Below are 15,319 nucleotides of genomic sequence, written 5' to 3'. Positions count from 1 at the left end.
GCTCCTTCTACTTGCTAAGCGCCAGGTTGCGATACATTGGGGGGCTACCACAACGCCTACTATTAGGGAGTGGCTTAAGAGTGTAGTATACTGTCAGACGCAACTCACCCTATTCTGGGAGCTCCTGCCACCACGCACGCGCCCGCGGGACATATGGGACCCTTTCTCACAATGGTTAACTCACACACCGCTCAATCCGTTGTAGTGCACTGACCCTCATGTCGGATGGCCGGGGGGAGACGGAAGTAGAGGTTGATGGTGGGTTGCAGTGGTTGACACTGAAGATGTGGGAGATGTTGGGGGTGTATTGGGGGCTGGGACGAGGAGAGACTCTGCTCTGGATTCTTGCTCTGGCACTATTGTGTGGATACCTATCGGCAATATGGACATCATTGTGTATGGAGGTAACTGTCTCGTCGATACTGGATCCTATACATTCTGCAGTGTATTATGTTTGTAATGTTGTTGAAATGCAAATAAAAAGAAATTTAAAAAAAAATTATAGATCGATTTCTGACATTGCTATGTTGAGACCTATCAAGTATTGACTAAGGCTGTGGACAAACGAGGATCTAGGTCCCTACAGGGACTGTATCAGAATTATACTACATGGCCCCATGCTGGGAAGATCCCCTGGCTTGTACACATCAAAAATTGGCTATTTAAGTTGGGATTGGAAGGTTTGTGGCTGCAGTCTTTTGCACTACCTAAAGGTACTTGGAAGAAGCTGAAAACGTCCTACTGGAATTATGTATTGGGCGTAAAACTCTCTGCGGCTTCTCGTGGAACCCTGGTAGACTCCTTCCTGATGTCCAAATGTGCACCTGAATATGAGCTATACCTGAACATGGGTACCAAGCCTGCCACATGAGCACTTATGTTAAATTCAGATTGGGCATATTACCTTTGGCTACTTTTACCCATTCCTGGACGAAAAAGGGAGACAAAACAAACCTGTGTCCGATGGGTTGTGTAGTCCCAGAGAATATCGAACACATGCTATTTTTTTGTAAGGCATATGCTAAACAACGCTCACGATGGATTATTCCCCTTTGTAAACTTCTTGCGTTTAGGGATCGCCACATATCTCTTAGAATAATCAAAATCAGCACCAGAGACTGTGTGATGTATTCAATTGCTAGCTCCTGTCTGCAATATGTTACATTAGGTCAAATGCTCAATAAAAATAGCACTTTCATGTAGACCTTTTTATCTTGGTGTTGACTTGCCTTGCTTATAAATCATGTTAATTTTTGTATGTTTTAACCAAATCTTTTATCCTTTCATAATATTATGTATCTTAAAAAAATGTATGATGAGTATTGTATTGTTGGTCCGAAATTCCCTTCACAACTAAGTTTTACCTTGAAATAGTGTTGCACAGTGAATTGTTCGTTTTGTTATATTGTCTTTTTAAATGATAATATTGTACTTTATTTGGTTTATTTAACCGAATTAAAGGAAATACTGAACTCAACTGGACATACAATTGTTAACACAAATATGGGCTAGACTACAAGTTGAGCAGAGTGAATTATACAGAGGAGTTACCATGCCGCACACAATTACAAGTTTACCCTTTTTTTTTACGCTCATAATTTGTAAGCAGTAACGGGCCTGAAATTTGTGAGAAAGAGCCCAGTAAATTTGGGACCCAGCGTGTTATTCTCCATTCCAGGCATGAAAAGGCATAATTAGTGGGGCAGAAATACTGGACAGCAATGATAATTCCAGACCGGTATTCCACTCTGCTTTCCGTTCTGGGCAGCTCGTTATCTGAGTGTAGGGCATTTATTAAGTACCATGTATGTAACTCATACTGCACAATTTTTAGACACCCATTTAAAACTGTGTTCAGTCTCTACTGTGGCACTAAATGCATCAACTTGAATGAATATTATGTGACTGAATGTTTTTTTCTTTGTTTCTGATTTTCCCTGAAAACACAGCAGCGGGTCAGCCCACAACGTTGTGACATGAATTTCAGACCTGAACATTTTCTATGAGAAATACATCCGCCACCTTGCCCCGCGGGCTGCTTCCAGACAATCTACCGTGCAACTCCCATCATGGACGCCACAGCACTCATCTCAAGGCAAACGCTTCTGGAAAAGGCTCTGTCTGAGTCCGAACCTCAAAGAGCCCTCTGCTTGTTCCATTCTCAATGCACTTGCACAAGTTAGCGAGGTGCAAACGTCGCAGCTCCATCTTAAGTACTACTATTTTTGTGTATATTTATTAGAGTTCACTTGCAAGATTTCAAGCCTGTTATTCTCTCCAATGGGAATAAAAAAAATAAAGGTGCAATAAAATACCAATAATGTTCCTATTTTATCACTATCTAGAATGTTTACAAGACTCGCAAACGTGCTCTCGCACACACCGACATATGCTATATGAGCACAAATGTTAGTGAAGTCAAAAGTTTGACCCATTTGGGACCTCTCGCCAAATGGCTGTCCTCTTACACTTTATTCTTGTAGTGTACATTGAGATACAGCATGGATGACACTCAATCCTTTAGCATTTTGTGTTCAGTTTCCTCAATCTGAAGGTAAGATTAGCCATATAAATTATTGCACCTTTAATTTTTTCTATATTGACACCTTTTCGCTCATTTTTGGTCTGTTATTTTACCAAAAATTTCTCTTTTTGAAAAACCACAAGCGAGTGTCTGCAGCACAGGCTTTCATACAGCAAAACAATAGCAACTAGAGGGAAATCGAAGGAAAGTGGATTCTTCAAAAGCTGCATCCAGCCTGCTGAAGGTCTCTTGGTGGCTTCCATTGCTCTGTGTACCTGGAGAAAGAGAATGAAGGCAGAAACAAACTTGAAAAGAGTGATTGCCTTGTTCTATTTTCTTCTTTGCGAAAATTCTTTTTGGGTGAAAACAGCGTTTTTCTTGCATTGTTTGCAATAGGAGAGGAAGTGGTGATCTTTCTCCCGGCGAGGGTTCACACAAGTTGGTAGCAGCCATTTCCCCACTTTTTTTCTAAGATCCGCACATTTTATCCATCTCTACAGGGAATATAGGCTGCCGGTTGGTTGCCATGAACGTTCCACCAAAGACCTATTGAAATGTTGTTGCGCATTTCTTTGGGAAGTGTGGTAGTTTCGAACTCGTGTAATCCTGTGAGTGCTGTATTCGTGTATGTATCCTCCTAGTGACCATAGAGCGTAAATGGACTGGGGCTACTTAACAAGTTCTGTAGGAAGAGTCTCAAAAAAATAGACGGAAGTTCACTCCATGTCTTTGATTGCTGTACAGGCACACACACACACACACCTAACAAAGCGGAATGTTATTGTGCGGCCCTGTTGCAGAATGCTACAGACGTCGCAAGAAAAGGGCTAACTTGCACATTGTTGTACTGTGCTGCATGCTGTGTGTTTTAAGGGACTTCGTTGGCAACGTGATTAATGCCATTAGTAAGTTATCCTGGTCTGGCTGTCCTATGAATCATGACAAAAATACAGTTTGATTGTATGGACATAAAATGGTCCAGATGCCGCATCCCGTGCAGGAGCTTGGACAAGGGCCTCGTGCGTGTGTTGCGAAGGGGAGACGGGAGTAGGTGCTGCTGTTTCTTTGTGTGCGGTTGTGAGGTGTATGCACCCTGGAACAGTATTATCTATGAAAGAATGGACGACGGGTGAGGTGATTGGCGTCACCGACACGATAAACAGCCAGGTGCGCCCGCGTTCCATCGCACTGAAGATGTTCAGTTTGCGTTGGGTTTCTGCTATGTCCTTGAACTTCCCTCTCCGAGAGGGAGGCGCTCAGATTTCCTATGCCCAGCTTTTCTTTTCCGTTTGTTTGTTTATTCAGCTAATTTCATTTTATTTTGCAGTGTTGAGAAAGAACAAGGCACGTGTCCGTGAATTGTGCACACACTGCACGTATTCACTGTAGTTAGTAAACCGTTCGTTTGCAGAATTTGCCAAGTGCCCGGATGTTTAATTTGAGTTTGTATTCAGGTGCACTTCCGGAAGTCAGCACTAAGGCATTGTGTGTGGAATAGAGACAGACAAATAGCTCAGTTGTCAATTGCATATTTCACATCATGCAGCCATGGACAACATCTTTACAAAAAGTTTTTTTGATTTGTTTACTTGGTCGTTTTATTAAATGAGACCATTTACAGAAACAGCACATTTTGAAGCCGAAATCCCATTTGACGAAATTGTGTCGTCTAACTTGAAAACAATTGTGCGTTTTTTTGAAAAGATGTGAGAAGCGATTAAAAGACGTGCCGTGGTAGGTGGGCAATATATTTTTATACGTTTTCAAAAGCAACTATTTATTAAAATGCTTGCCTCTTCTTTGCATGTCGGTGGCGTGCTTGGGCGGAAGTTACCGCCCCTTCAATTAAGAATGCGCCATCCTGCGCATTGCTTAAAAACCTGTTCACTGTCCAATAGAAAACCACACATCCACGTTTCATTCAAATCGTGCCTTAGAAAATGCAGAGCTGTTGCACACGATCTACCATGACTTATTGGATGCAATAAACACAACGGTAGTACCATGCTGAATCCCAATCCATTTAATTTAACCAATTTAACGCGGGAGCTCAGTAAAGTTTTAAAGAAAAAATGGTTTTGGAAATGTACAGCAAGCTTTTCCATTTTAACGAAGTTCTTGCATGACTTCCTGTTCAATATTTTGATACCTTCGATGTTTACACTTTGCATGGTGTCTGCCTAAAACACATCACTGTAAACTGTTCAGAACACAACATGGAAAGTTCAAGCTACCCATTTTCTAAGTGTACTTGTGACATGTCTGGAGCTTCACCTGTTGCAGTAGGAGTCCATGATAACATGGACTCCTCTACCCATAATGTATGGTTTTGCAGATTCCATGTGTGCGTGTCTTGGTTGAATGAGCCCTACATTAAAACTCCGCTGTCCATAAATATTCATAATGCAAGAGTCGAGCTTTTCTCTGCTAACCACATTGCAAACCACACAGAAGGAACTAGTACTTTTTCAAAACTCTATTTGCTAACCATTCTGACACTAAATGCATTCTGACCATCATTACAATATAAGCTAGTTCGTAACCTTTTGGCCAGATCCATGTTTTTTGAAGGGGTGAAGGAGGGAGGCTGTCTTTGTCACCTTCAGTGCAGTTCTCATTACACTTTTCTTCATCGTCGTGGGATATCAAGGGAAGTAATATGCTTAATTATATTGAACTGTAATGTAAATGTGTTTGATTTAAAAAACAAAAAAAGTACAATTTGTAAAAACAGTTTGCTGTTGCTGAACAGGAAAGGTTCAGATGTTCTGCTTGCTGGTTATTTTCCCTTTTGCCCATGGAATATGCAGAGCTCCACTCTTTACCTGTTGTATGTACTTCCTTTCTGACGTCTGTAGTGGTTTCCCCACTGGTGTTACAAGATGTTACAGATGCATTTTGAAGTGCACTAGATACTAGCAATGCACATAACATAAGGTTTGGTGAGCCAAAGGAGCTCGCACTTTAAACAGTTCTTCTCAAAAGACAATATTCATTGCTCCCGGTGGGACTACTATGTTCCATTCAAGTACACTAAACTTTCTGTTATATATTTATTCTAAACTGCCTTTGAAAAGTAGGAAATGTCTAAAATGCAACAGCTTTTATAGTAATTGTATGTTTATTAATAAAATATTGAATACATACTGGCTCTGTGTGTACTTGAAGCTCTCATCCAAACTTCCTGTGTTTGAGTTTTTTTTAAAAATGTGAATCTCTTTTATCAGCTTCATGTTCAGTGGACAGTTATCATTGTAGGTCCGGTCTTCTGTGTATGGCATATTCAGCTTGTTTTTCTTTGAAAAAACATGACAGTGTTGTGGGGACAATGCCTCCGCTGAGCTAACACACACTCTTAGTTGTTAGCTTTCCCAGTTACATAGGTGTATTAATTGAACAGTAATTCATCTGTTTAATTATTAGTAAAAATACATGTTTAGGGTTCTATGATGTAAGCAAATTGCACTTGACCATTGTTTATAAGCTAGCGAAACTTTAGAACCTGACTCCTATAAGTGCAGCAAAAATCTTCAGGATACTACTATCAGAATTTCTTTCTCTAGTTTATTGTTAATTTGTTTTTCACTGAACAGTGCCCAACAGTGCACAGCACACCTTGTAAAACACTGTAACACACTAGTAATTGTGAAAATATACACCTTCCAAAGTGAGGGACTCACTCATTTCCACTGAATGATGTGCCCGTAATCTATTAAACTTACTTTACGGTTGGAGGTTTTCAGTTAATTTTGCACACCAAGCCTTTTGTTTTTTTATGTTTTTATGCACTGTTCTCCACATATGAAACCAAAGTCAACTGCGTCGGTCAACTGAATTCCTTGGATGAGAGCTGTTGATCCAGAAACAACACGTAAGTAGTGGTAGGCTTGGTGCATGAGAACCCTTCCATCCATTGAACCCTTCCATCCATTGAACCCTTCCATCCATTGAACCCTTCCATCCATTGAAGAACCCTTCCATCCATTGAAGAACCCTTCCATCCATTGAAGAACCCTTCCATCCATTGAAGAACCCTTCCATCCATTGAAGAACCCTTCCATCCATTGAAGAACCCTTCCATCCATTGAAGAACCCTTCCATCCATTGAAGAACCCTTCCATCCATTGAACCCTTCCAACCATTGAACCCTTCCAACCATTGAACCCTTCCAACCATTGAACCCTTCCATCCATTGAACACCCTTCCATCCATTGAACCACCCTTCCATCCATTGAACCACCCTTCCATCCATTGAACCACCCTTCCATCCATTGAACCACCCTTCCATCCATTGAACCACCCTTCCATCCATTGAACCACCCTTCCATCCATTGAACCCTTCCATCCATTGAACCCTTCCATCCATTCTCAGCTTGGCTCTACTGAAGGATGACGACAGGTTCTCTTGAATTGAACTGTGCAGGCTTTCCCCAATTCCTGCTTTGGTGCTCGTTTCTTAATGCTTGAGTGGGTCAATATTTGGAATTACTGCTATAAAACTATTTTGTGTTTGTTTATTGATATGTGTTTTAATAGGAATTACTGTATATGAGAACTTTCTCGGAAGCCCTTGACAAACCAGGGGTCACTGGACTCCGTTTGGATGAATCAAAGACATTTACTGTTGCCCTGGAGCTTAACAGTACTATTGAAGGGTTAGTCCCAGTACGCCCTTTTGGCACTGGACTCGAAGGGTATCTTGAGCAGTACGAGTCATGGTCTGAGAGGTAGTGTTCTGGGACTATAGACTCAGCACCCAACAAACATTTGTGAGAAGCAATAAATCACTGTCCAGCCACTCCTTTGGTTTTAAAATCTCCTTTGGTTTTAAAATAAAAACGAATGGACTTTAATGCTAAAACACACATTAAATGTCACTATACACAATTTAGCATAGGGCAGGTATTACGGGGAACAGTCTTTACTGGTAAGAAGCATTGTCCCTTGGTCTTGCGAGGGGAGTCTCCTAGTGCTTTGCTGGGGTAGCTCTTGCTTTCTTATAACTCAGAATAGTTACTCAGACCCCACTCTTGTATGCACTCTTTCACGGTAACTTTGCTGTCCAAGTAGCAGAGTTTTTGAAAGTGCTTCCACTGGCAGTGCCTCCTGGTGCCGCTGCCAGCAGAGGCAGAACGGATTCACTGGTGTGTGTGGCATGGCCCATCAAGCGAGTATACTGCGGTTTTGACCTGGCCCCTGCTACCAGACGGCGCACTTCACACCTATGCATCAGCACCTGAAATCTCCAGTACCTCGTGGCAGCACCAGCTTCAGTCAGAGTTACAGCGCAAGTGTCACAGAAATCTTGTCACGCGGTTTTACCTTGGGTCTAATCACTAAACCCCCTGCCAAATAAGCAGGTGCCCACCCAGGGTCGTAGTGATGAGTCTCCTCTTTACGATCTTGGTCTTCTCTTAGCACTTTGAGTTTCTTGTGAATACTACCACGTTGGGACTTCATGTTAGATCACGGGATGGAATTCACTTCAGTCACAGATATCAATGCCTCCTTTGCTGGGGTAGTGCATTCAAGCCTCCAGACCTCACTCACTGTATCTTGGTGGAGGTGCGCCCATGTCACAATAGCGGTGTCCCTGTGCCTTGCATGAGCTCCCTGCAGACTCTGTTTCTTTTGAAAAGTATCTTCATTCCATTGCCCCTCCTTAACAGTCAATCTCCCTAGAAGTAGAATGTAGGCATCCCGTCTTGCCAAGCAATAGGAATCTTCCAGAGGTTACTGGTTCCACACCTAGCAAGGGTATTTGGCAGTCAGCAGCTGAATCCTGTAGGTGAAAGGAATCTCCCAGTCACTATTGGTACAGGGCCCTGGGCTCTAGATCAGGAAATATTGGCACGCTGACTCCCTCTATGCCTCAATCTTGGGTACCGCCAAAGTATACGTGATACAAAATAGTCCATTATCTCCCCACAAGTAGCACACGCTTTACCCATACTCTACATGTGAGGTTGAATGACTTGCTGCAAGGGACTGGCAGATCAATTAAAAAAAACACAAGAGGTCGGTAGGCTGCTCCCCCAGTTTGACAACAGGAAAAAAGGGCTCTTCTGCGACTATAACCAGTTATCTGTCATTGTCAGTCCTCTGCAACCCAGTGAGACAATAGTAGACACTCTATAAAAATGGAAGGCCACATGGTGTTCCCTACTGACTACAGACCTCTGCTCTGGGCCTCATTCCATATCATGGAAAAAGCCTCAGCGCATACGCATGGTTGTCCAATGTGCTGAGGAGGGATACAAAACACTACAGTTTGCTATGTGGACCTTGTGCCAGGGGGACACACTTTCCAGACCCATGCACTGGACATTTCTCCACCTTAACAGATATCCTCCACCTCATAGGGCCCAAATGTCCAGAACTTACTCCACTGTTGGAAAAGCCTGATTGGATTGGGAAAGTCCGCTTGTATTCCCATGTGATAATCTTAACTTGTGCTCCACTGTGCAGTAGAATCCATGTAGAGAGATCGATCACGAGAGTTGCGTATAGTTCTGTCCCTTTAAATCATTCACCTCATGAGTGACTTGTGACTCTTCTGGGCCGCAAGCTTGTTATAAGACAAGTAAAGTCTGAACCATCAGAGGGCCAATATGATGGCAAAGCACTCTTTCTAAATAACCCAGTTCTGCCTACTAGGCAGTAATCTGTGGCTCATAAAGGCAAGCAGGTGTTGCCTTTTCTATTTGATGAGCTGTACGAGAACTGACCCAGCTACCATGTTGGAAGCATTGTTGTGTACAATGAAGGGTTGACTATAGTCAAGGGCCTTCAAGACTGGTGCATTGCAGAATGTGGCCTCCAGGTTATTAAAGCATTCTACCGCTCCTCAGTCCAAATGACAGTCCTGGGCTGCTTTTGGATGGGTCAGGGCTCACAGTGGGGACATCTATAGTTCCATTGTTGCCCACAAATCGTTCCTGTAGTAACTGGTGATGCCTAAGAAAGCCCTCACCTGGGTTGTGGGAAATCCCAATCAAGTACAGCCTGTACCTTCTACTCCAAAGGGCGATTCTTCCATTCCCACCTACTATCTGAGATAGACCACAGAGGACTGATCCACCTGGTACTCCATATCCTTGATGGTCAGTTTGGTCCATTGCATCTTCAGAACCTGTTCGAGATGCTTCAGGTGATCTTGCAAAGAGCAGCTGAACACAGAGCAGTTTTGTCCAAGGAGGCCATGCTGAATTCTTCCATTCCAAATAACACATTCTGGACTAGGTGCTGAAAAGTGTTTGAAGGATTCTTTAACCCTAAGGGCATACCTTTGAACATATGGTGGCCTTCATGGGTGGAAAATTAAGTCTTGGCACCCGGTTCCCTAAGCCACCAGTCATATCAAAAGCACTGAGGTACTTAGCTGTGCTCACTCTGTCCACTAGCTTGTCAGCATGGGCATCCACTTTTGTGAGAGTGTTGCATGCCGGGCAGTCCATGAAAAAGTGCTAGTGTGTGGACTCATGCTTGGTAACTAACTCCACTAGACTAGCTCATGGACTATGGGAGCACTCAGTCACTCGAAGGTCCAACACTTTGGCCACTTCTGCCATTATTCATTCTTAGATCTGGTCTAACAACTTCTGTAAATCGCTTTTCTAAGGCAAACTATCCCCAGTGTTTGTGTCATGGACATAGACACTAGTTAACCCTGGCGTGGATAAGAATAGGTGGTCAAACTATTCAAAAACCTCCCCGCCCTCCATCTGCAGTTGAGTCCGATCAGGGGCTAGTTTCACCCTTTCTACTGGGCCATCTTTCCCACCACTGTGCAACAGGTCTGGAAGGAGCTCAGTCTGCTGGACGACTTCTGCCATGGCAAGAATGCTAACCATACAATTTTCCTGGTAGTATGATTTCATTGGCACCTGTGTTAACTAGGTAGTTGACATCATAAATATTCCTCACCACCTAGGATCACTCCAAGCTGAATAGCAAATTGTCTTCGAACCAGTTCCTTCTATTCCACTTGGTACTTAGTCACTTTCCGGTCCATTAGCTCTTGGGTAGCCTAAAGGTTTTTCTTCACCTTGCTCATTGACTGAGCCTTCACCTTCATGAGGCCCAGAACATAGTCCACCTCATCGTGGCTTGGGGATTTGGGGGTACCTTCCAGTCTTCTATGACCAAAGCCTGAACTGTTGACGGAATGCCTAAACAGAAGCGAAAAGCAGTTATGTCTTACTACCTTCTGCAGGCAAATTACAGGCATGGCAGAAGGAGATCCCGGGTGAGTTACCCAAATTTCTCTTTGGGGTCTTGTTGAAGCAGTCAACCAATTCACCAATGTAGCAGGATTATGGTGGTACATTGTGGAGAAGTGATATGTCACTAGCTTCCTTCCATATCACCCTCATGTATGGTGAAATGAAATTATTTCCCCTGCCAGAGACAACTGTCTTAGGGAATCCGACCAGCCGGAAGATTTTAAGGAGGCCCCTCCTCCACTACCCTGGCATGATCCACCACAAAAAAGATATACTTGGTAGTGGAAGGGGGGGGTGGGTAAAGGGACCAACTATGTGTTCGTCCACCTTCTCAGATGGCACCGCAATCATGGGTAGAACTAACAACAGTGCCTTGGTTTGGCTTCCAGTCATGCCAATCATTTGACAAATCTGGGTCAGCAAAACCTCTTTACATCTTGACACATACCTGGACAGGTGAAAAAACATACTAAACTATTTTTGTTCTTCTTGATGCCCCAGTGCCCTGCTTATGGTATCTTAAGGGATAGTAATGACCAGAAATTCATGTGTGCTTATGGAACCACAGACCTTTTCTTAACTCTGGGTTCTGGATCCATGGGCTTAGTATGCAGCAACTTGTCCTCCCAGTCTAGACTGTGCTTGCCAACCACTTCAGTGGAGAGCTTGTTGCTGGGCCACCTTGTGTAAGCCCATGAGAGTAGAACACTTTTCGTGTGTCCTGCGAAGCTCCCTCTTGGTAGTTCTGATAGCAGACAGCAGCGCTGGCAGCTTCCAGACTCCAAAACCAGACCACGTCGAGACCCTCATTCACATTCCCATCGAGAGCAAGGGTAATGGCTTCCCAGAACTTGCCTTGGACCTCACTCCACCACTTGCATCTGATCTTACCATTCTAGGAGTAAGCCCAGCCTTCTCCTGAGTTTGACTTGCAGCCTGTGCTCTTGTCAGCATGACTGACATTGGCCAGGGCATGTAGCCCTCTGGCTCTGGTACTAGCTTAGGTACAATCAGGTAATTGCCCAGCCGGCACCCAGCACCCTGTTTCTCTCGCACCCTTGTATTTCACCCATGGCTGTCTTGGCATGGACTTCTGCCTCAACCCTGGGAAGCAAATACTCCATATCATCTCTGCCGGCTACCAGGCATTGCTCGTGGTACCAGGATAATCTCCTCTGGCTTCAGATATTACTTTTCAACCGTAGTCCTGTAGGCACCAGTATCCTTGAGGCAGGAATCTTCCTCCCATTAATATCGACCTCACTGACTAACTTCCTAGTGTTTGGTGAATGTGCTTGAGAGCATCTGGACCCCTTTCCCAGCTGTCCATCATGACAAAGTTCACTGCCACTGGGCTGCCATCTCTGATGGCACACTGCTTATCAGAGGTGCCGCTGGCACTGCGTCCTTAACTAGACCATTGCTCTTTTAACACCATTCCTTGTGACTACATCAAGCGACTGGCAATTTTGGTGCAGCTACATCCATAGGGTTAAAAGTTTTAGACAAATCAAAAATGAGGTTTCAATGAAAAGATGTGTTTTAACCGTAACAACACAGTGGGAGACGCCACTGTGTATATATATATATGTATGTATGTATATATATATTCACTGAAAAAACCATAGGTTTCACACACGTTATAGTTAGGAATTAGCATTTAAAAAACCTTGCAAATTCACTGAAAAACCATAGGTTTCACACATGTTATAGTTAGCTGGACATTTCACTCGTAAAAAACCAATGAAATTCCCCCGTTATAGTTAGTTCAGCTAACTATAACTCGCGCGCCCGCAATCCACTGCTGATGACGTCACATATTACATCACTCATGACCTGGTCAGTGACATCACTCATGACATCATCCAGTGACTGTGTTTTTTTGTAAATTTTAAATATGTTTTATATATTTATAGTGAAAGGCCTGTGGAAGAATGAGTGGCTGTACAAGTGTGTGAATGGATGATTTTCTGTGGTGCGTAACTGATTCTATAAGTGAGTCAATAAATGTATCTTACTGGAGACTAATGACTAAACTTTGTAAATGTCTGTATGTGTCTGTATGTGAGTGTATAAGTGGCTGCATGGTTTTGTGAATAGCTATATGAGTGTCTATATGAGTTATTGATTGCTTGTCTCAATATCTGTATGGGTTCCTGAGTGTTTGTGTGGGTAGGGTGTGTGTGACTCTATGCATAGATGTGTGAGTGGGTGATTCTATGGGCGCATGGTTTTAAGAGTGCATCTGATGGACTGTATGGTTGAGTGAGTGTATGTATGGGGGTGTTAGGGATTGAATGTATATCTCAGTGGTACATTTGTGACTAACTACATATGTGAAAGGCAGTATATATGCGTGTAAGAGTATATAAATGGGTAGATGTGAGAGTGTGATTGTGAGTGACTGTATGGATGAGTGTGTGCTGGTATCAATGATTCTATAGGAGCGTAAGAATGTGGTACTATTTTTATGAGTAAGTGAACTTGAGTGTGTATAACCGCATAGGTGAGTAAATGGGAGTGTGATTATTTGCATGACTGACTAGGTGTGAGAGTACCTCTATGGATGATTGCTGGTGTGTGAGTGTCTATATAGGTGTATAAATGCATATGATAGTCTTGTATGGAGTGACTGTAAATATGAGTGACTGTACAGGTGAATGAGTGGAGGTGTATGTAGACCTAAGAGTTAATAAGTGGGTATGTAGTTATTTGTATTGGAGTATTTATGGTTTTGAGAATTGAACTCTTAAATTTTGATTCGGTGTATCAAAGGTTATATTAGGGTGTGAAAAGATGCGTTAATTTATCACATGGATGACGTCATCAGTGATGTCATTTGAGATGTCATCAGTGATGTCATGAGTGATGTCACTGATCATGTCATGAGTGATGTAATATGTGACGTCATCAGCAGTGGATTGCGGGCGCGCGAGTTATAGTTAGCTGAACTAACTATAACGGGGGAATTTCATTGGTTTTTTACGAATGAAATGTCCAACTAACTATAACATGTGTGAAACCTATAGTTTTTTTCAGTGAATTTCAAAGGTTTTTTAAATGCTAATTTATGAATTTTTTATATATTTCTTTTACATCAAGTTACCTATGTATATATTTATAGATTATCTGTATCCTTTAATTTGGAATGGCTTAGCTTTTTTTTTTTGAATTTGGATAAAGTTGAACAGCATATTTAATATCTTCTATTAACTTATATATATTTTAATTCATTCATTTTTTTTTAAACCGTTTTTTTTACCGTGCGCGCTCAGTGCGCGCACCCAGTACGCATGCGTACGTTTTTCATGTATGCATGCGTACGTTATCTACGTACGCATGCGTACGTCATAGTGCGCGCTCGGTGCGCGCACCAAGTACGCATGCGTACGTAGATAACGTACGCATGCGTACACGAAAAACGTACGCTTGCGTACGTCGTGCGTGCTCTGCGCGGTACGTTCGTGCATGCGCACGTACTACGCGCGCTGAGTTCGCGCATGCGCGCGTAGTACGTTCGCGTGTGCTTGTTATGCGCGCTACGTACGCGCGTAATACATACGCGCATGCGCGCGTACTTCGTATGCGCGTTACGTATGCGCGTAATACTACGCGCATGCGCGTGTACTCGTTCACGCAGGCGTACTTGCTCCGCCGTGCGCGCACCGAGCGCACACCTCAAGTCATGTGATTAAAAAACAACACTTTTTATTGGTTCATACTAGTTTCAGATTCTTCCAGTACCACACCCACTCCCCTCATGGCAAGTCATGTGATCTAGAAACAACACTTTATTGGTTCAAAGTAGTTTCAGTTCCAGATTCTTCAAACACCACACCCACTCCCCTCATTATTACTTCTGAACCAGTAGGAGAAGGAGCTAATCTGTATTTGAGATACAATGGCAGAGCAGCAGCCATCTTCTGAGAGTGAACAGGATACTCTTGTGAGACAGAGTCAGAGGAAGCAGAAAGACTCCTTCATATGGCAGTTTTTCACTTTTCAAGAAGGCCAAAAGAAGGTAAAGGCACCAAAAGTCCCGTGCATTCTTTGTCACCGGACCTTATCATGTGGAAATGCTAATAAGAAATACTCTTTTAGTATTCACACAATGTTAAGGCACGTTGAAAAAGTGCATCCTGCGACTTTTGCTCAAGCGGTTAGTGAAAACCCACCAGCAGCTCAGCCGAGCACATCCGCAACAGCTCAGCCGAGCACACTATTGGCAGCTCAGCCGAGCACTTCTTTTGCGGTGGTGCCTTCTACTTCTACACCTCTGGATGTACGCCCTTCTTTTGGGAGGCTGTATACACGGTGCATGGATTGTCAAACTCTCATTTCTCTGGGTGAGACCAGTATTGATCTCATTGAGAGGAAATTAGAGGAGCACTTATGCACTAGGCCATAGTTTTTTTCATTTTTTCGTTTTTCTCTTCCTCTGTCCCTACATTAACACAAGGGCTCTTTTTAGAGCCACCTAAAATCTAAACACAAAAACTTGTTTTTTAAATCTATTTGTCGATTTTTTTTTTTTTTTAGGGTGCGCGCACGGTGCTTTTTATGTGTTTTA

At 43.0% G+C, this 15,319-nt stretch overlaps 1 protein-coding gene across 11 annotated transcripts in view; it reads left to right on the top strand.

Moving 5' to 3' along the window:
* The window catches only part of LIMCH1 (LIM and calponin homology domains 1), an 860,130-nt gene extending 854,462 nt beyond the window's left edge, over positions 1–5,668 (top strand). For all 11 annotated transcript variants that reach the window (XM_085642190.1, XM_085642189.1, XM_085642188.1 and 8 more), the window contains one exon: positions 1,950–5,668. In XM_085642190.1, the coding sequence (XP_085498316.1) occupies positions 1,950–1,975 (26 nt within the window). In that variant the 3' untranslated portion in view covers positions 1,976–5,668. The remainder of the gene's footprint in view (positions 1–1,949) is intronic.
* The last annotated feature ends 9,651 nt before the right edge of the window (positions 5,669–15,319 follow it).

The sequence above is a fragment of the Triturus cristatus genome, chromosome 2_2 (assembly GCF_964204655.1).
Source record: "Triturus cristatus chromosome 2_2, aTriCri1.1, whole genome shotgun sequence".
Lineage (NCBI taxonomy): Eukaryota > Metazoa > Chordata > Amphibia > Caudata > Salamandridae > Triturus > Triturus cristatus.
The sequence above is the reverse complement of the archived record's forward strand: the minus strand, read 5'-3'. Positions and strand labels throughout refer to the sequence as shown.